The sequence below is a fragment of the Montipora foliosa genome, chromosome 11 (genome assembly GCF_036669935.1).
Source record: "Montipora foliosa isolate CH-2021 chromosome 11, ASM3666993v2, whole genome shotgun sequence".
In the NCBI taxonomy this organism is placed as follows: Eukaryota; Metazoa; Cnidaria; class Anthozoa; order Scleractinia; family Acroporidae; genus Montipora; species Montipora foliosa.
The window spans coordinates 54,078,736-54,100,908 of NC_090879.1; the positions used below are offsets into that span (position 1 = coordinate 54,078,736).

General features: G+C 39.5%; 3 protein-coding genes across 12 annotated transcripts in view; 1 reads left to right on the forward strand and 2 right to left on the reverse strand.

The window, feature by feature from the left end:
* Positions 1-5,898, forward strand: part of LOC137977711 (uncharacterized) — an 11,297-nt gene extending 5,399 nt beyond the window's left edge. Inside the window, exons 2-4 of one of the 2 annotated variants that reach the window (XM_068825030.1) lie at positions 1-1,230; positions 1,349-2,751; positions 3,022-5,898. The exon at positions 1-1,230 is cut by the window's left edge and continues 1,935 nt beyond it. In XM_068825030.1, the coding sequence (XP_068681131.1) occupies positions 1,575-2,751; positions 3,022-3,659 (1,815 nt within the window). In that variant the 5' untranslated portion in view covers positions 1-1,230; positions 1,349-1,574 and the 3' untranslated portion in view covers positions 3,660-5,898. The remainder of the gene's footprint in view (positions 1,231-1,348; positions 2,752-3,021) is intronic. The other variant, XR_011117869.1, reaches the window with a different exon arrangement.
* The window catches only part of LOC137977709 (uncharacterized), a 28,419-nt gene extending 7,574 nt beyond the window's left edge, over positions 1-20,845 (reverse strand). For 4 of the 9 annotated variants that reach the window (XM_068825020.1, XM_068825018.1, XM_068825022.1 and 1 more), the window contains exon 1: positions 8,936-9,143. The gene's annotated coding sequence lies outside the window, so the exon portion shown is untranslated. Of the gene's footprint in view, positions 1-2,087; positions 2,113-8,935; positions 9,144-9,463; positions 9,619-9,644; positions 9,788-19,575; positions 19,649-20,745 lie in introns of those variants that run through there. The other 5 variants (XR_011117868.1, XM_068825027.1, XM_068825025.1 and 2 more) reach the window with 5 other exon arrangements.
* Positions 16,906-19,437, reverse strand: LOC137977710 (uncharacterized). The gene has a single exon (XM_068825029.1). It carries the CDS (start codon positions 18,255-18,257, stop codon positions 17,655-17,657), a length of 603 nt encoding a protein of 200 aa, XP_068681130.1. The 5' UTR covers positions 18,258-19,437; the 3' UTR covers positions 16,906-17,654.
* Positions 20,846-22,173: the final 1,328 nt, after the last annotated feature.

The following is a 22,173-nucleotide window of genomic DNA, read 5'->3' on the forward strand; positions in this document are numbered from 1 at the left end:
TCGAGTCGGCTGGTTTGGCCAGCCGAAATATAGTACACCACTAAAATCAAATGTACGTTGTATCGGCTCTTGCTTAAAATATTTAGTTTCTCAACTTTAGGAGTCTATGACGTATGATATGGGGAACATGTGCGAGAGACTAGATGAACAGAGGCAGAATTTTAGGGATTTTGAGTGATGTTGACCTTGTTTTTTTTAGCTCAGTAAGAAAGATTTGCGACATTTAAGCCGGAAAGATGCCTCTGCGCTTGTGATATATTCATTGGAAACTTGGACATGAAAGCGTAAGTTAAAATTTTCGCCCGCAATCGAAACCATTAGAAACATTCGCCGGACGAAGTATGTTTGTTTTTTAATACATAGGATTATTTTGTTTTTATTATTATGGAATTCACCTGGTTTGGACATTTGTTTACTTAAATTGTTCTCAGTATAGTGAAAGAAGTCAAATCACGTTCGACAGCTGTAAAGAGTGCATATGCTCCGAGCTTGAAATAAACATTGAGCTTGCCAGATCTGTTCTCCTGTGACTTTATTTGTGTCATTTTAGTTAATTGCATAATTATTGTCAGCTTCTAAACGCTTCTAAAGTTAATATTGCGACAGTTTTAGGGTAGTGATTGAATTATATTTAGAGTTAGCGTGGTGCTTCTAAGTCAGTAGGTCTACGGAAATCCCATGACTGCGATTTCGTAAACTACTAAGCTCGATTTACAATGCACGTCATGTTCCTTTCGCAACTAGTACTGTGTTATCGCACCTTTTCGAAAATTTCAGGCTGATTTTTCCGGTCTTGCGGCAATCTTTTTGGTATAAATAAAGCTATTCATTTTGCGTAAGACTCAGTACTCACTTTATGCGCATATAGATCGTTTATACTGTTTCTTCGTAATGGTGTATTATTGTGTTGTTGAATGCTCGAATGATTCTCGATCTGTTAGCAAGGAGCATGGAATAAGTTTCCACCATCTTCCTACACAAAATTCTCTCTTGCAAAAGTGGTTAGCAAAAATATCCCGAGTTGACTTTGTGGCTACCAAAGATACTCGGTTGTGTTCTGATCACTTCGAGCCTGACTGCTTTGAACGTGATCTTAAAGCAGAACTTCTTGGGTTGAAAGCAACACGTACATTGAAGCCGGATGCACTACCAACAATTTTTGTCCATCAGCCAAGAAAGAAGCCTCGACTGTCGTCTGAAAACCGTTTGCATGACAGAGCAAAGCAAGAGGTAAGAGTCTGACTTAATTTTAGCTTCATGCAACTCGAAGTACTTTCTTATCTTACATGTGGAGGCAACGCTCACGCAATTGCTCATTAAGTCACGAAATGTCTGCTTTGGTTTGCAGTACATTGCATCACTCACCACGACACACCATGTTTCACCTATGAATGTTGTGGAACTTAGTACCTCCACTGAATGTAATTCAGCAGCTGTCTCCCACAATTCCCAGGGTGTGCATACAGAACCTGTAGCTAGTACCTCCAGAGAATATTACCCGGAAGTTGGCTGCCTAAATTCCCAGGGCATAGATCATAGTGAGGTTGCATTCGAGAGGCCATTGCAGTAACTTAATGTGGATTCAACGAAAGCAAATAAAACAAGTATACCAATACATAAGCTTACCAGTGATGTTCGGTGTCAAATTAATACACGAGGAGCACATTCAACTTATGATGAGATCAACTGAGTCTCAAACTTACAAGTCTTCATTTGATGTGATCCTGTGTGACCAAAGCACTCAAACTGATGAAGACTTTCACAGAGAGGAAGTGATCTCTTCTGATGAGGTAGACCCTTCCCATGAACAGAAAATCACCCCTGACAATTCACCTCAAAAGGATCCATCTTATGTACCATTGAAAAATGATGAAATGTCAGATCATTCAAACAGTTCACAGTCAGAAACTGAAGATTCAAAAAGTGTCAACCCACAAGATGATGTTAAGTTCCTTGTTTTCAAACAAGAATTAGTGAAGCTTTTTAAAAGATGTCCCGAGTGTGGTGCAGGCATAAGAAAAAAATATGAATCTACCCAGGGTTCTCAGTTGCTTGTTACACTTAAGTGCATAAATGGCCACACCTACTTCTGGAGCAGCCAGCCAATGATCATAGGGATGGCCGCTGGAAACCTTTTGATGTCCTCGTCGATTCTTCTAAGTGGGGCCACTTACACCAAGATAGCTACATTAGCTGAAATATTAAGGTTATGCTTTTTCAGTGAGAAAATATTTTGTAACATTCAAGACTCATATTTATTTCCAGTAATTAATGAAATTTGGAAGGGAGAACAAAATTCTGTTTTTAAGGATTTGAAAGACAAAGAGTTGTGGCTTTCTGGGGATGGTCGCTGTGACAGCCCAGGGCATAACGCAAAATATGGCACCTACACCATGATCGATCAACTTAGTGACAAAATAGTTGACTTCCAAATTGTTCAGGTCAGCGAAGTGACCAGTAGTAATGCCATGGAGAGAGAAGGATTTAAAAGGTGCATGGAAAATATCCAGGGTAAAGGGGCAAAAGTGAAGGTTGTGGCAACTGATCGCCATGTAAGCATAAAGTCAGATATGAAACGCATCTACCCTGATGTGCATCACCAGTTTGATGTGTGGAATTTAGCGAAACGTGTCACTAAAAAACTAACTGAAAAGGCAAAGAAGAAGGACTGTAGTGATCTTTTTCCCTGGATCAAGTCAGTCTCCAACCATCTATGGTGGTGTGCCGACACATGCAATGGGGACAAGGAACTCTTACGGGAGACTTACTACTTACTTATTCTCATCAGGCCCATGAGGACTCTTAAGGCCGGTCAGTTTCCGTAATCAGATAATTTTTACGGGGTGCGGGGATTAGCCGCACGCCCAACCCCCAACCTGGAGGACCAGTGACTACCATTTAGTCTGGCCTCTACCCTTTGACCTGCCCGTTAAGGTTGGACCTACTGGGGGAATACCCCCGACGGTAAAGCTCTCAAGGTCACTGAGGCACACAAGCTCCCCCACCACGACAAGGCAGCAGTCTTACGGGAGAAGTGGATATCAATTGTCCACCACACTGCCAACATCCACCAGTGGGACAGTGCAGATTATTATCATGAATGTCCCCACCCACCCATCCCAAGAAATGTGGCCAGAACCAAGAGATGGTTAAGGCCAGGTTCACCAGCACATGAGGCATTAAAAGAAGTGGTATTTGACAAAAAGCTACTTAAAGACATCCAGCAGTTGACACTCAGCTGTCACACTGGATCTTTGGAGGTGTATCACAGCGTCCAAGCAAAATACCTCCCCAAGCGGCAGCACTTTTGGTATAAGGGCATGGTTGCTCGAACACAGCTGGCAGCCCTTGACCACAATGCCAACACCAGCAGAGACCATGCTACTGCTTCAAGGGGAGAAAACGAGGGAGAGCTTCGTTTCAAGGTGGTCTTCCCCAAAAGAAGTAAGGAGTGGATTGCAACACCAATTATGGAGAAGACAACAAGGGATCGTGTACGCCCATTGGTGGATGCAACTGTCGCAAGGAAGTGTCAAGATGCTGCTGAAAGAAGTGCCACTCTCACAGCACCACATACTCCACGCAACATTGCTTGCACCCCTCGACCAGATAAGGCATATGTTATTGCAAGGCACACATCTAGATTTTCTGATACTTGAATGAATTTGATGTAATGGTTATTGAAGGGCTTTTGGCAATGTGTTCACTCACTCTGGAATTTTTTTTGTACATGTACACCAAACAAAAAAAATTTAGCTTTTTGGTGCTTTGCTCTGGGAAATGTTATTTCCATTTAACTTTCAAAACAAACTGTTGCCAAGTTTAGGTTACTTGAAGCAATGATGTTGGTGTGCTGAACAATATAATAACAGGCCATCTTTCCCAGTCAGCCCTTCAACAATTACTACTTCTATTATCATTATTAGCAACAACTCTTTTACACATGCCATCCAATCTATACATCGAAACCAACAGCAAACAGTACATTTCTTTCAAATTTCAAATTAAAATTTATTCAGAACAAACCATGCATATTGTGCTTGATCATGGCTATTAATTATAAATATTTCTCACGTGAATTGAACAACTTGTTGAAAATCCAAAGAAAATAATTAAAAGAATTAGGTTAATTTTAGAGATCTGTGTAAAAGTATTAAAATTAGCCGAAGACGAGTACTATTTTTGCAAAACATAAATTTCTAGAAAGTCTATTTCCGCCGGTTTGAATCCGGCATATTTCCCACTCTCCTCTGGAAATTCATTTCACAACGCACGCTGGAAATCACTCCCCGGTTTTTCCTTCCCAGTACACCATGAACCCACCAAGTAAACTCACGGTAAGCTGCTAAACGCCATGTTCTAGAAGAGATCATAAATATGCGAATTATATGATGAACAAATAACTTTTGCGGCTAGATTTTCAAAACAACTAACCTGTTCTCGATGGGTTCCGGTAAGGGATTACAGCGTGCGTTGTGAATTGCAACAAGGGCAGTATTTGGCACGTCCGTATCGACAGACACAATTCTAAACTTTGCATGGTCAGTTATGCATTCAACCCCCGACTAGTCGAACTTTTGATTAAGGGCCTCCAATTCTTGACAACAAAAACATTCATCGGCCGTCGACATTGGGACACAATTGCCCCCACAAATGCACCATTCGGTATTTCCAACTCTGTTATCAAAATTGGCTCCGCTGTCTCCTTCGTCGCCAGTTTTTTCTTCCCAGTCAACTGGTTCTTCACCAGGAGGATAGGTTGGCTCAAACTGGAATGGCTGTACACCGCTCATGTTGGAAATAACGAAGGAAATCCGTAACAGAACGACAAGTTTCAGCTGATACCGCCTGTTTTCTTCTTGTTCCCCATATCATACGTCATAGCATACCGCTGACACGCATTACGGGCCCGCAATGAAAAGGCCCGAAAAGCGGGAAAAACACAGTTCCAAGGCTAATTTTCTCGGGAAAACCAAGAAACGGACAGGAATAACTATCCAAACTCGACTTTATTGATGTTAGACTTTCTAAAAAAATGTTACAAAAAATAACAATTTTTGCCTTCAGTTCTCCTTTAAGAGAGTCGCCAGCTCCGGGTACCGGTAAAGTTCCCTTTTCATGGGAGTCCCACAAGGATAACAATTGCATATGTTCCAAGGATTCTAGAGGATGGCCAGCCAAGAGGAGAAAGAGAGTTGAAGTACATGAAGATAATGGCAGTGACACCGAAAGCGGAGACGAGGCTGATGATCACGATTTGGAGAAAGATGCCTGCGGCCTATTCCACAGACTATCTAAGAATCTTCACAAACTTGATAGTGAATTAGCAGTTGTGCTTTGTAAGAACATTTGCTCACAATTTGGTCTCCTATCTAGTCACCCTAAAGACTTGTTTAATTCAGGAAGATCAAATGACAGGAATTCACTTTTGAAGTTAGTGGAAGTTACTTTTTCCCTTGAGAGGGAGCAATTAAATGTTGACAATGATAACGTTATCATATCTCGTGCTCTCAAGATCTTGCGGAAGTGCCAGAGCAAATATGACTGCTTAATTTATGAGATTCTTTTTATTTAAAAGAACTAAAGCCAACTTTGAACACGCAGTCTGACTCCATCTGTGCAAAGTTATTTTTATAGCTCGGAGTATTTCATATATTCTTTTGTGAAGCTTTTTTGTCCTATTGTTATCTCGCCTTTTAGTTTTTATCACTTACCATTTGTAACGCTTATTAGTACATGTTTCCACATTTTTATCGCTTTTCATATTCTCACGTGTAATTTTACTTCTTATATGCAAAGTTTTATTCATTTTTTTTTAACTTGGAAATGATCTCAGCGAAATCGAAACGTCGTAAATTTTTATCTTAAAATGGTAACGTATCCTACAAAAAACATTGATGGCTTACTGATGGCAAAGCCAGAATCTTATCTTGCATCGAGAAATCTGATTCTGAAAAGTGCAGTAGAAGGCTCGAGTGACACAAGAACAATTCCCGTCAGAAAAGTGATGGCTGTTGATCACCTGCAAAGTGCAGCAAAACACAACTCAATTCGTCAAATTATGTTTATTGAATCTGGTTTTCTTGCATCTTCATTATATCTTTTTCATTAAGAGGACTCACATTTTGTTTTAGAGATTTTTTAAAAAAAATTGGTTGAATGATGTGTTTATGTTTTAAGTTTAGTAGGTTGCAAAGAAATACTAAAGCCCAATTTGAAAGTATCATACATTTTTTTCTTAATTTTGGACAAAAAGATGATCCCTGAAATTTTGCTCTAAGTAGTGAAAGAGCAAACACGTTCTGAAGGAACATGGACACATGACATTGGCCTAATATTGGCTGAAAGGCGGTCAAAATAAGGAATGCGTATCTGTCCGGTGTTTATGTACTACAAAAGAAGACCGTTCGTATCATTACCCAGTTTCACCCCAAGGACCCATTCTTTAGGTGACTTTCATGCTACGTCATCGACGCCATGTTGGTGGACGAAAATAAAAGATTTCTCATTTGCTCCTTTTGGTCGTTGACCAGCAATTGTACATTGCAGCATTGTTATCTCTGTTTCTATATTATGAAACCCTTTCATATTAAAGATGTCTTCCCTTTAAGGCTATCAATATCTTCTTCCGCGTAGAAAGGCCCCCCAACCCATGGACGGTCCTTAACAAACTCTAACAAGTCACCAGAGAGGTAAGAGGCGAAAGGACAACTGAAAATGAAAGTTGTAGCAGGATTCGAACATACCACCTCTGTAACAATGGGTGGGCATCCAATCGTTGTTACGGAGGAATCCGGTCGTTCAACCACAATACGTTACGCCCCCGTCGGGATTCGCCCACACTTGAGTCCTTTCGCTCACACTATTTCGGTGCAGATCATGATCTTTAGTTACTTCCCCAAACTTTGGGAAATTTAAAGTCTTTGAATTGATTGCGGATTTGCTATGTGGTAAGTATTATATCGGCCGTAATTAGGTTGCGTACTTTATGAAGCGAGTTGGTTCTTACGAGTTTTGAGGATGAAATTTTTAAAAGTCATATCAACGTCGATCTTGTTTTCATTTACCGTGGCAGTTAAGTTTTGCCAGATTGAAGTCATTTATATAAGAACCTGTTGGCGAATAGAAAATTCTGAGCGAAACGTCTTAAGTGTAGGCGAATCATCCTGTCGGCGTAACGACTAGACTATCATCCTTCTTGGGAGTATTGCACCTCTGCATATCAATAGTTGCAGTTAACAAATTATCTCAAATTTTGATGCCAATGATTTATGTGAAGAGACTTACTACATGAAAGGCAAATATTTGATCTTCTTATAGAAGCATGTGGAGACGAAAGTAAAAACCTGTACACTCTTTTTTCTTCTTCTTTTTTTATGAGAGTCTTCTTTATAAGCGACGTTGAGGCTGAGATAACCAACATTTTAAGAACGTTAAAGAACATTCCTCAGGCTGAAAGTCGAGTATAAACTTTTCTATTTTGCTCATTTCTATTTGAAATGAAAGTATAAAATAGGTAAGGTAAATAAATGCAAATTAACCCAAAATGTTTAAGGGCATATTTTGTACAACATAACAATGGTTTTCCTATTACATGATAAATAACTTAGTTTGTAATAATGAGAAGTTCTTACTTAAAAATCGTCAGTTCCGCATTGACTTATTAAAGTACTATACCATGTAAATTTAAGAACATCTTTAAGAACGTGTATGGCACATATCGTTCTACAAGCAAACTGATATAAATTCAGTAGTTTTGCGCGAACCTAAGAGGCTTTCTGTCTACCAAGATGCTTTTCGCGACAACACTTATGTTTTCTTTCTGCTTGATGAAACGCGATGGGATGAAACTAAGTATAAAAATGTGTCCCTTGCCCTCAAGCAAAAGAAAAAATATTGATTATTTTAATAAAGCACTTGCATTCTTTTCTATTCATTCTTTTCCCTCAAACAGCGTGCGTTGAGTCGGTGATTCAAGTTGACTCAAAGTAAAACAGTAATAGAATACATTTACGATTTTCTTCGTTGGACAAAATAATTGTTTGTTCTGGATTTTACAGATTAAAGTAAACAAATAAAGAAATGAATACACAATAATTATTTGCACGCACCCGTCATACTATATGACATCAAACAAATATGAACTGAGAATATCCGAAAAGCGCATTAGAATTGAAGGTATGAAGCCATTGTCTAAGCAAAAGATCGTCCCAGTAAATGAAACCACCGAATAAAAAAGAAACCTGAAAACTAAAAGGGAAAACCACAAGCTTAAAAGGGACTGGGATCCGTGACACAGCGTGTGACTTGCGCTGTGCACTGTTTTCTGAACCTGAGTGGATGGCGTGATTTAAATCCCAGTGTTCCTTTGCTTTTGCACGCGCATGCCGGCTTCGCAGGCTACCTGCTTTACCACTCTCTCCAGCCATCTGTAAACTGGACTAGTGCGAGTTCGTACGAGCTTGAAACGATTTTTAGAGAAAGATCATTGTCATGGGTTCGAGTCTCGTTCATGTCTTGATTTTTTCAATTTTCGTCGCAATTACTAACAACAATTTACTTTGTGAACTTCGATGATCTTTCAGCTTAGAAAATTTAGATCAGCCTCGTTAGTAAGAGAGTATTATCCTTCAGATCAAAGTAAATGTCCAGAGGCTTGTGAGCACGTGATAAATACTTGTTAATTTAGACGGCCGAGAAAACGACAACGTTGAGACGAAGCAAAAAGTCACCCAAGACAAAAGCGTCGCTGAAAGCCTGGACTTTCCAAAACCAATAAAGACGAAGTTCATTCCTCATCCAATTTCATTTAAAGTTTGCTTTTCAAGAAAAGAAAGAAATCAGAAAAAAAAAAGAAGAAAGAAAGTGGAGAGACTTGTCGGGAATGTCACAGTGGTAGCCCATTAGTGATATTATAGGTTTATTGATGACTCACCCTTGAGGACCACCGGTCGAAACAAACCGATATGATGCTGGGCCACCCACTTGTTAAATGATGACTCCGTGTGTACTACCATTAACTACTTCAGCGGACAAGGTTCTGACAAAGAATGTGCCAATTATCTACCAATACAAAGCGACTCACTGATAGAACACAAATATATATATTCCGCAGTTGATGGTATGAATGACACAATGAAGGAATGCTTTCAGGAACACTTTAATGAGTAAAGTATATGTTGCTACATAATGCCATCTGAAGTTTCTGAGATAAATTGCATCATCATGTCACGCATTGATCACATCCCACACTGCATGACATGGTCTTCTGGGTTTAACTCGGGGGAGAGGCGGATTCCATCACGTCCCTAATAAACGATGAGGGACTCATATATTGCAGGGAACCATCGGAATTAAAGCTATTCTTTACATTTAAGACAATTGCAATATGGAAATGAACAAACAAATGACTGTCATCGAGGAAAAAGTGTGGAACAATTAATTTACAATAGAATTCACTTACCCTCTTAAAGGTACCGGCAGCACGTATCGCGTTGAAGGCCAAGATCATAACAAAGATCATTTATCTTTAAAATGGATAAATACTCCTGGACATTGGAAAATTTGGATAACCGCAGTACCGCAGCAATACGACCAGATTAAAAGTAGTACTACAAATTTCACAAAGAACATTATACACGTACCGTGAGTACCGAAGATAGTTTTTCTTTGGTTCAGATTTATCGGAGAACAACAGGTGGGAGAGCACAGGACGGCAGTCAGAGTAAAACAGGATCATCCTTGTGGAGAGCAAATCAGTGTTGAGCCTGAGATTACTCCGGGTGGGAGGGAGCAATCGTATTCTTGGAGACAGCCCGGTATTCAGGACTTTAAAAATTTGGGGGGGGGGGGGGGGGAAGGGGGGTTGGAGAGGGCACAAAACAACACAACTTCAAGATTACCGCAACGCAATCATTCAAAAAGCTTCCCCAAAAGTGAAAATTCAAGTTGAGAAGCTAAATATTTTGATCAAGAGCCGATACATCTTGCTCAAAATATTTAGCCTCTTAACTTGTAATTCCGCCGATCAGATCAAGCCACTGATCTTACGTACACCGACAGGAAGATTGTCCACGGTTGGCTTGCTTCAAAACTCAAAAAATTCAGGGTCGCGGGGCACTTATTTCAGGATGTTTAAAAAGTTAAAAGAAATATCTCTCAAAAGAAGCAGAAAATAGAAAGGACCAAAACCCTCGAACACCACCCCCTCCCCGGTCCCTGAAAATCACCCCATTCAACCCCGTGGAAAGGTCGAGATTTGAATATCAAACAGGACTGCGTTTGAAGTTGTAGGTGTAGGTATCATTTATTTGGAATAAAAAGAGTATTCTAAATGGGCTGAGCCACAAGTGGGCTCCGGAATGCAAAAGAGAGGTTTCTTTCACATAATCCTTTTGTTTCAAAGCGGACGTGATCTAATAAGCGATTAGAGGTTTATCTGTTCATTTTTATTGTATATACCATGACACGCATTTGCACTTTTAATTAACCACACAAAATGATTGGCTATGAAAATTGACTGAATAGCTGTGGGATTATATCACGTCTGTAATCTCTTTAAACAAAACGAACAACGTCACCTACTGGCTACTTACACAAAGTGAAAAGTGGTGGATTTCTGAGCGCTTAGGAACAGAAATTGGATTAGCTTGGGGAAAAAAATTCCCGATTGTTCAATGATCTCCAAGATCATTTTAAAATACTATTGATAGAACTGGCCTTGTTGGCTTTATTCAAATTTGTCTGATTCTTATGGTTAACCATAAATGTATCGGTCTGCGCTTCTTTTGTTAGAAATTTGCCAGGGCTTAATGATTACCCCGCAACAAGTCAAGACAACGATTTTGCATTGTCTTCTTCCCTTCAAAGTATTTCAATCTTGGCTGGTGGGCGAAGTTTTACAAAAAATCAATGTAGATTGCAGGTCACAAGGTCCCGTCATGATTGAATTCCACGTACCTTGAAATAATAAGATACAATTCTTTGTCTTTGCCGGCTTTGGATCTCAGCCTGCATCATTTTGTGAACCATGGAGACCAAGAAAATTGTGTTCTAATTTAAAACTTGGAGAAAACTCTGAGATCCGGTCTTTTCTTTTGTTTCGCTTATACTGTCTTGGAGGGAATTAACTGCTAAATGTTGATCGCTTTTACATGATATAGAACATGTTTTCAAAATTTCTAATGGGCAACCAGACAAATGAGAAGGTTATCAGTTAAAGTCAGTCACTTTGAATGATTATCGACATTGTTATGTCACATCGCATGATTGAAGGGCACAATTTCAAGAATGGTGTTAGGGTTGTGGGCGGCAGCTTTCTTGGCTCACTCCAACTCAATAATTTTTTGACGAAGCCGACAAAATGACGGGATAAAAAGTAACACAAATGAAACCCAAAATGATTTTATTGTAAGGCACCACACAGCCTTCTCTGCCGTTTACATCTTGGAGAAGCTTCTATATGTCTCTCTTTGAATTACATGCCGAAAGTGAAAATTTGCTTTTGCCCAGAGCAAAAGGGTAATAGACAGCGCTTTTATGTTTAATGAAGCAAAGCTATTGAAAAGCTACCTAGGGAGTGGAAGGACTGCCTGCTTTTCATTAGATTAACTTAACAGCAATTGAAATAAAATGCTTCTCTTTATCTTCATCATTGCGCAGCACGCTGGCCATATTTGATCACGTGTTAGTGTTACCCCACCCAATCTTGAATTCGTGTCATATGTCCCTTTTTTCCCGGTGTAAATCAATGAAACCTCTAAAGACGAGTAAATGACACAGTGAGAAATAAATTTTGGGAACGAAGAAGCATTTTGGTATGGTGTTCACCATTTTGAATGGACTTTGATAAATCTTACGGCATGTATTAAACGTTAAAGGAACGATTTTATCAACGTTTGATCAGTGATGAATACGAACTCACCCGGAAATAAAATCCCAAGATCAGAAGGCTTAGACAAACAGACATCCTACATTTTAGTAGGACGGACAAATAAAACTGTGCAGCATGTGAGTCGTCCATCACTTTTTGAGGTAAATATAATTTTAACAAAACAAGTTCTTTCACTTCAAACCGATTTCCCGCTCGAAATCACAGACAAATTCCCTCTGATTGTGGCACTGGGTGAACTTTGTTGAGAGAAGCACACCCAACTGAAAGATAATATGTGTGAAGTTATGATTTTAAGCAAAATTTCAACCGTGACGGTGAGGCAGTTTCTTGAAGTGAGGGAATTATTGTCATGAATAAAAAAACAAAGTAAAGTACTCGGTGAATATGTCGACGAAAATTTGACGGCTCAGCAACGCGAGATAGCTGATTAAAGAACACGAGCTAGGACTGCAAAAATACTTTGCCTAAATTCATGGTTACAGATATTGACCAGTTACAACATTTATCGGTTGTAAAGTTAGCAAAGTCAGTTAAGAGGCTCCCGTTCTGTTTCCTGTTTCCTATTTCTTGTTTCCTGTTTCATGTGTCAAATGACAACAAGTTTGTTATCCAAAACTTCATTAGTACCGTACTTTAAAAGCAGAGTCAAGGTCTTACATGGCCGAAGTGGCAAAGGTATTTGTCGAGTCTCCAGCGAATGCAATGTAACGTTTAGACGCAGCTTGGGAATTATGGGTCACATCCGATAATATAAGCCCGATTTGTCTCGGACTTCTGAAAACAGTAATAGTTGTTTGAAGAAACTTCATATGAATGAACAAATCAGACATTATGAGGGAAAGAACTTAAATTATTTGAAGACTGACACATTTCGCAATGTTTCAATTCTCTGTTTTAAGTACCTCTCAGGATACACCGATGTGCGTCAAGGTGCGGCCGAAAAAGATATTTGTCCAGATTGCTTACGACGATTTCAATTTCAGTTAAAATATGATTGCAACTTCTACATGAAATCGTGGCTTAGCCGCCTTACTCAGTTCGGTCCTACGGTTAAGCTTTAGGAAAGGCCCGCAAACACTCTCAAGGAATTCGTTTTTTCGCAATTTCAACATCTGCCAAAGTAACTTGGATTACAAAACTGACCAACTTGTTCTAGTTTATACTCAAATGATATTCTCTGTTGAAGGAGCCTTCAAGATCGACGAGAGCTCAATGGTCCTCAATGATATGACTTATTGTTGTTAGCGTTCTCATCTCTAAAGTCTTTCAAGGAAACGACGAGAACGCAGAAAAGAAACATTCCGATAATAGTAGCTACGGTTTTTCTGATCCGAAACAAAAATATTATAACATTGGGAAGAACGGTTCGGATTTAAGGACTTTAAAGCTCACACCGCAACCAAGGTTGGACAATCAGACACAGTTTGATGCTGCTCAGTCTAGCTTTGATAACTTTGAATGATCAAAACGTTTCAACTGACTGTCGTGTCTTCATCAGAGGTGATCCTACCAGAGTTATCGTTCAAGAATCCTTTTGTACGCTACCAATTTGCAAAAAGGAAACGGTGTGTTCGTTAATTAACACTAATCTAGAGGATTTAAGACTGAGAAAACCGAACAATTATCCTAGGTTTCTCACACATAAATAAACATAGCTCCGATAATAAGTTAACCATTTATGCTGTTGACATTTAATTCTGGTGTTCTCCAGCCTGAACCGTTCAGTGTTGGAGTATGCCTCCCCAGTTTGGGCAAATTTTCCGGAATATCTTAGCCTCCTAATTGAGGGTGTGCAGAAAAAAGCCTTAGAGATAATCTTCCCTACAGGGACGCACTTGTGCACTGTGGTCTTCGGGACACCGGTGTCCTTGCTAACTTGCTACTCCAAGCGCACAACTGTGTCCCATGGATACAATCTACGTTCAGGCACCATCAGAGAGGATCTCGCCATGGCCTCTACCAACCGTCTCGACAAATTAATTACGTATAGATTATAGATATTCCTAGTAAAATGTTTCATGATCATGATGTATATATATGATTAGTACTTTGACCACTCTTGTAATTTAGCTGTTAAGCTACAAAATGAGGAATTAAACTGATTATTATTAAGAAATGCGACAAAATGCGCTTTAGGAATTTCTGGGTGGGGATGCGCCGCTGGGACCCTGGAACCCTTAGCCTATACCAGAGCTAGTTCGCGCTGAATTTTGCTACCCTATACTAGAGTAAACTCCCACCGATTTCCGTCTAAATTCCGATTCTTGACAGTTAATAATATCCAGAGGTGTTTCATGATAGCCATTTATTGACACTGTTGAGGCTGAATTACGTAAACTTAGTTAAACTTGGCCGATTTCATTGTTTTATATTCTTGAGTGGGAATTTCTGGTTTCCTTAGTCTTGATAAAATCTTCAACCGACTGGTCAGTTTCGTGAAAAAATGATGCCCTATTCTAGACCGAAAGGCTATGATTTATATACTCTCTCCTAGAGTAAACTGCTCGAAAACCATACCCTTTACAGCGGTACATACCCATATAGTCCATATATGGCGGTCCCCCCCCCCCCCCCCCCCCCTCCTCCCCCCGGGCTTTACAGCAATTCAGGAACTCACGCAACGGTCCTTGGAGCGTTGCGTGACTTCAACGGCTGCGGCTTATATCACCCAATTGTTCTAACCGTTCTAATTGTTCTAATTGTTCTAAATGGAGTTTCTTATAAGTTCTGTTTTCTGAAAGTTTGATTAGATACAAGGCGCTTGAGTGATTTTCAGCACGTGGACATCTAACATACCGGGTGTTGAATTGAACAATACACCTTTTTTCACAAAAATCGTTTTTGCAAGAGCCTTAATTAAGATTGATAAAAACCCAACTTTTCTGGCTATGAAAATACCCAAAATGGACACCACAGTGATTTTTGTTCAAGGTGTGAGAGAACTCTTTGTTTGCGAGGACGTTGGAACGCCACTGTCCTTTTTTTCAAATTCTGTAGTACCCGTCGGCTATGACCTTTTTTATGTTTATAAATTTTTTGAGTGGCCGCAGGAACTGATCTCAAATCCGACAAAAAGATAATGATCCGAAACTTTAGCCTCAGTTCTAGAAATAAGAAAAGGAATGTATGAGTTCATTCTCGCAAAAAATAGACTTTTCATAGCCGCTGATCTCGATGCAACTGGTCCAAATTACGAGGATCACAACCTCGTCCCCAGGGTCAAGCTCCTTCTCTAAGAGAGACCCTGGGGACTGGGGACGAGGTTTGCGAGGATGAAACATGCACGTGACAGAGCTGAAAAAAAAACCTATCATACCAGTAACAATATTTAAAACTCGGCAGTAAAAGCAAAACCCGTTGAACTTTTTTTTAATTTCTGGCAAATCAACGAAAGATAACACATCTCATTTTACGAACAGAAATAACGAATCGAGGTATTTCACAGATCATCATATTTTTGTGCCAATTTGATGCTAAAGAATTTGCCCTTGAATTTTGGGTCCTTTTCTTCAACAAAATCATCAACAGCAAAATCATCAACAGGCCGAAAAAAAAAGATATGACCTTGCAATACAATCAAAAGCCGGAATATATTTATTAAAGAACTCATCACGAGGCAAGCTCTATGAATGGATGGACAGCACGTTTTTAAGGGTCCGATTTGTTTGCATTCAACTAACCGTTTAACCGTTGAACTAATTCTTTCTTAAAAATTGTTTCCCCCTTCATTTTTATGAGGTTGAGGTTTTCATGAGGTTAGGAATTATTTATGAAGGGTCTTAACTTCATCGACATGCAGTCACTGGCACGGCATGAAACCGGACTGTGACCAAGACGGAGTCACCCAGCTCACTGGCCACGGTGACATTCTTGTTCTCCATGCAGAAAGATGGAAGATGGATTTCAGATTTTTGGAAACCTTGCCCTTAATAAAAGAAGAAGCTGAAAATTGGGAAAATTTCATCAAATTTGTTTAGGAAGTCTCAAGAGCCTATTTTTAGCAACTAACGTTAATTATTTTAAACGCATTTGTCAACACTTCGTACTAAAAGATGCTCATATGAACGGGTGGGCCTTGAGGGTTTTATGCGGTATCGAAGAGGAAACTGAGAAATGAATTCTTAAATGTTCACCACAATTAAACTGAAGCCAACGCCATTTTGACGTCAAGTATTAAAAGCGTGCAGGAAATATATACTTTGTATATAAGTGTATATTTTCTCAGATGTGTGGAAGGGATCATTGAATACTAACAATGGATTCTTCAATACAAAGAGATGCTCATCAAATGGATGGGAGGGTATTGTACTCTAAGAATAATGCAAATTCTTGAACGTTCGACAGAATTTGTACTTGAAATGTTCATGTTTAATAGTTTTCAGTGAAAAAAGGAGACTAGAAATGCAGCTAAGGTTAGGCGAAGTATGCACGATCGAACTAAAAAGCTTAGACTGAATTTAAAAAAAAGAAAGTAAATAAAGAGAACATAAAAACCATTTAACTGCAAATGTGCGCGGGGCTGTATTTTGGGCTCTTGAAAGGCAATGAATGTCAGAAGGGTCTAGTTTTCTCCATGAAGGTGGGTACCCCGCCTTACTGGGGCGATTTATCTTTACTTTGAACATCCGTCCAAAGCATTTGAAAACCTCACCCCAGCGCCCCGGCCGGGGTTGTAAATATTGTATGTGAAAGCTCGCTTATTTGACTACGGGTAGGCGGGGGTACCTCACCTTCCTAGTCGGAAAAGTTCCATGTTCTCGACAGATGGATTAACTTAATTGGATCACCGGCATTTAGCTTGTTGCTCACGACAGCTACAGTAATCAAAGCTAACCTTCCTTGTCATTTCCAAACAGCACAATGTAAAGCTCGACGTTATTTTACTTTGTTCTTGGCTGACCTTCGAGGTCAGCTGAAGGTCAAGTGAAACGTATTACAAAAGAAGAAAACGTGATGAACCATTGCCGGCACAAATACATCCCATTTACACGGTAAAACTTCAAGGAAAAACGTTTATGAGGATTCGCGTCGTTTTTATTTTAGTTGGTTGGGGTACATACGAACTTAAAACTTTAAAACGAAAATAATTCACTCCCTGGAATATTGTAGACGAACGATCGACGTTTCCGGCCATTCACACGGCCTTCATCAGGAATCTGAAAAGATAAGTAAAGTGCTACCGTTTCACTAATCTTTTGTATCAAATAGACCTTAAGCAACAGTTTTCAGAGGCAATTCGTAGGTTTCTTGTAAGGTTTGTTCAGGAAATAATTGCAACTGGAACGAAATACAACGTTTTTGGCACAAAAACGACGATCAGTCGGCTTTAACGTCGCGCCAGCAGTTGACTGAGATACAGATCGGCGAAGGTTGGTGTTTTAAGAAAATCCTTGAAAATCTTTCGTAATAAATCAAGGTAATAACGTTTGGAAAGTTTGTATTGTAAAAGCCAAAAACTGATCATGTTCCGCAATCTTTGTAGTATTCGTTTTCTTTAAACAATTAGAAAATGTCCGCCCTCAAGTTTAAGTTTTAAAGATTTTGTTCTTTAAACTCTTTGCGTTGCTGTATTGACAAAAACTCTTAATGAATCCTATTTACAAGCACTGATCGGAAAGCAACAGTAAAAATTCTGTTCGATTTTCTCATATTTACATAGCTCAAACAAGAAACATTACTGGTATGTTTATCCACATATGACATCTGTTTTGCTTCCATTGAGCAATAAAATTATCTTCTTGTCACTGAAACACACACTGATTTACGCAGCTTTTTGGCTGTTTAAATAGCGTTCTAAAATCGCCGCTTTAGACGTCAAGAGATCATAGTCCACGTTCTCCTGATGAATGTGCCTTCTGATTTCAGCTGAACGTTCATTTTCTGTGTATTTTCTTTGGGGTGAATCACAAGTGTTCAATTTTGGGAAACTGTCACTTTTCGACATAATCGCCGGTTGGGAGAACGCTTTCCTCAATTGCTTGTGTCTTGGTGATCGAAAGTCTAGATTGGGACTACCAGTACGAACTTTTCTTTCAGTTATTAATAAATCTCTCTTGTCCAAGTTAGGGAGCTTGGAAATGTCTCTAGAAGAATCACTCCACGTTTCAAAGGCCGATTTAACAACTTGCTTTCTTCTGGACAACGAGGGTGACCCAGCAAGATCTGCAATATCGGTTTTTCCAACTTCGGCAGGCGAAAAAACTGGCGATATTGTCCTTGCTAGCATGTTACAATCCAACGACCCCTCAGCCAAGGAAGGCAAATGTGGAGTTAACAAAGACGATCTTTTCGAATGAAGAACGTCTGGGACGACATGGAAATGTGTTGGATGAGGAGACGGTGTGCCCTGTCTCGGGTTTCTCATCGCTATTATCAAGAACCAGTACTTCTGCTTTCACTTCAAACAGCACGCCACTTGACTTGTGTTCTTTGTGAAGGCAGAGAGTTAATAAAGTTTGTTTTACGCGGACTTCAGACTAAACCTGCAGCTTGGGTCACGTCACGGCGTGCTCAAGCGTAAAACAATCACCGGTACTGACGAAGACGTGTGTCATTCAAAATGTGTTTATTTTTATGACAAGGATGAGAAGCCAAACAATAAGTTAGAACAAAAGATAGATAAGGTAGTTGTGCAACGATACAAGTCACCAAGTCTTTTCAACGCATAAATTACCGGGGTTCCGATTTTGCCAAAAAACGTGACCATCTTCATTAACACCTCATGTTAGAAAGACTGGGTTATTTTCGATCTCCTGGTGTAATCTTAAACTTAGACGTCTTTCCTTTCTTGTGGGTGTTATGCCAGCTGACATGACAACCAGAGCTCATGAAATCTATATCAACTTACATGTGTCAACACGGCATGAGGTTTTGCACGATTCATGACCGGTCTTTTGATAATCTGTCCCGATGCGTGAGAATATGGGTCACGACTGGCTGATTCAGACACGTTTGTGCGTTTACTTTACTGAACTGTCTGATTAAATTGACAATCGACACGGAAATTAATAAAGCAATCAAAGAAACTCGCACCTTTGCCTTCAGAATGTTTATGAAATGTCGTTGAGCTTATTTAGTTTTGGTGGAGTTTTTCCTAAGCATTCTAATTGCTGACTATTTGAAGCACGACAAGGGACTTGTATCTAACAGCAAAGTGGGACGGTTGAGATAACCAACCAGTTAATCGAAGGACCGGATGGCTTTCTTTTCCTGTTCAAAGCATTCTTACTGTGCAGTAGAATTTGGACTGCAATGTTAGCCTATTACATACACAAAAGGCGGATTTTTCGTCATTCAGTTACTCAGGTTAAAAGACCATAAATCAATTAAAATCTATTGTACCTTTGCAAGGCGAAAGAATGAACGCCGCTTAAAAATTACAAAAAGTTAAAATTCAAGTAAAACTTTACAGCACTGTTGATGCGCAATCTCAAACCTAAATAACTTACAATCCTTTCGCGATCTTATGACCGTAAATTTTCCCAACTGCTGAAAGCAAACTAGACTCTTAGTTTGTTTTGTGCGGTTTCAGATCCTTGGAGACTGAATGCGAAACGAATAATGCTATGGTTTCTTTCTTTATTTCTATTGTTGTTTACTCGCATTTTTTTGCTGCTGGACCTGAAAATAGGAAGCATTTATTGACTTAGTAATAAAGAGAAAAAATTATTGATAGTCGTTACCTGTATTATAAATGGCGCGGATTCTTCATTTGTTTTCTGCCGTTTCCGGTGATGTGAAGCATTCCGGTCGGTCCTGCTTGGAAAAAGAAGACACTAAAGAAAAGGGAACTGAAATCAAATAGCGAACTGAGATGGCAATATTATAGTCCGTTTCCTTTCTTCTTAAGAAACCTGGTTAGGACATTTCTCTACGATAAATGAATTTTTTGCAGGGGAAATTATCTTTTACATGATCTTGCAAGCCATGCACGGAAGAACCAAATGCTTAGCCTCATCATTGAAACACCATTCAGTCTTTTAGCTACAAAAATGAATTAGATCACTAAGCCTATGGGTATTCACCGACAAAGAATCTTTAAAAATGACTTTTTATCGAGGAATGAAATATTTCTTAACAGAAAACTGCCCTACTGCACCACCGAATCCTTAGGTTTGGGTAATTAAAAATGTTGAAAACTCTGAGACCTTTTTTCCTCGTTCACTATATTTAATGCAACCGACTTCACGTAATTTGAAGTCCAATGTCATAAAACCGCTAAAAAAGCCATGTGAGTAACAGTTTGTTTCGAGGTTTTTGATTTAACTTGACCACAAGACCACAAGACCATCTAATTACGTCCATGTTCTTCATCTGCGATTGACATCGTTGTGTAGTATATTATTAATTGACTATTTTGCTTGGGTTACTTTTTAGTTTAGTTTTTGCAATTCATCATGTAGTTCATCTTATGATGGGGCCCGATTTTTAGGCCCATTAGGCTTACTTACTGTCTAAAGGTCTCTAAAGGTACTTGAATTACCATCACCTTCCTGTCATTCTCTCGTGATTTTTAAGAGCTGAGATTTAGGGAAGTACTTCCGCTTGAGAAACGAAATCTTAAGTCAGGAAGGCAAGCTTACCGCTTTTAACTTCCAACCGCGGAATAACGTCATTTCTTTCATCTTATCACAGACAAAGATTGTCTTGATTGCACTTAGGTTTTAATGAAAAATCGAAGTACGACAAAGCTCATTGTTCCGCATGGTCATAAGGTACATGCCTCAATTCTTCGCAACCCGCTCAAGCACTTATTTTGCATCCTAGCCGCGGACAAAGTTTGGTTCAAGGAAACGATATAAAAAATATCATAAATCGAAAAAATAAGAACAACTGAGCTCTCTAGTATTTACCGTCAATCTCCATGAAATTCTCAGGGTGGATAATCACAATCAAATCTACCCATATTATAGTATAACTAAATAGGATTGCGCAGAAACTGCACAATGTCGAGGTATTGTTTGATTGGATTAAGTATCAGAAAATTGCGCAATCCGAGTTCCAAGAGCTGAAGGAAGTGTTGATGACTTTTGAACCCTACCGTTCAATCAACTATAGCACGTATTGTTAAGCGAAAATGAAGCAATTCAGCGATTGGTTAAGAATTGATGGGTTTATGCTTTGTAGAGTAACATTCTGCATTACGTAATCCGGCAGGAAAAATGTGAGTTGTGTCTCGCAAATATTGTGTTGTGTTTTGGGAGATTTGCGTTGTGTTTTGCAAATACTGAGTTGTGTTTTGATGACATTGTGTAGTGTTTTGATAATACTGCGTTGTGTTTCGATGACATTTCGTTGTGCTTTGATAATAATGTGTTGTGTTTCGATCATACTGTGTTGTGTTTTGGTAATATTGTGTTGTGCTTCGATAATACTGCGTTGTGTTTCGATAATAGTTTATTGTGTTTAGATAATACTGTGTTGTGTTTGGAAAAGTGTTTGTTGGGTTGCAGATATGGGCCACCGTAGGTTACCTGCTCGATACGCGAAACCGGTTAACTGTGGAACGCCCATAATGTTTTGAGCTGCAGGTATTTTCATATCACTCGCCGTTAATACAAGGCCGTAGCAGACCCGGAAATTTGAGGGGGCACAAAAATAAGCAACTTTTATTTTGAAATTTGGGAGTTTTGGATTCGGAGGATACGTTGGACGGGTGTAAGCCCCTGCTTTGTAGTAAGCCCCTTGTTTTTTGCCCCCCCCCCCCCCCCCCCCCTCTCTCCATTAAAATATTTGTAAACGAAACAGCAGAAAGTGCAGAGTCAATTCATTAGTACTTCCCACACTGCCTCAGCAAAGATAAAATTACAAAACAAGACATGGGCTGAGTGTGAATCTTGAAACCATGTTTCATCTGTAAGAATCATCGCAGTAAATTTGTAGTCACTGTACCAGGCTTTTGAAGCAAGCGACCGTGCATAATACATACATACATATCATGATACTTCATTGACCGCTCCCCATAGAGGCTTTTCAGGGCCCCATAAAACACAATTAACGAAACGACGGAACACAACAACAACAACAACAACTGATATGAATCCCAACTGGCCGGAGGCAAACCAGTTTGCTAGTTACAAGTGCAGCTGGGACGTTGAACCAGGGACTTACTTCCTGGAACAAATTCAACGAGTGGTCAGAGCGGGTCTTGAAGCCGGGATCTCCGGATCTCAAGGCAAGCGCCCTAAGCACGGTGTACGTTGGATCAGTGGGTTGATCTGATCGGCGTAATTACAAGTTGAGAAGCTATACCAAATAGAACTTTATTAATTCTAAACAGC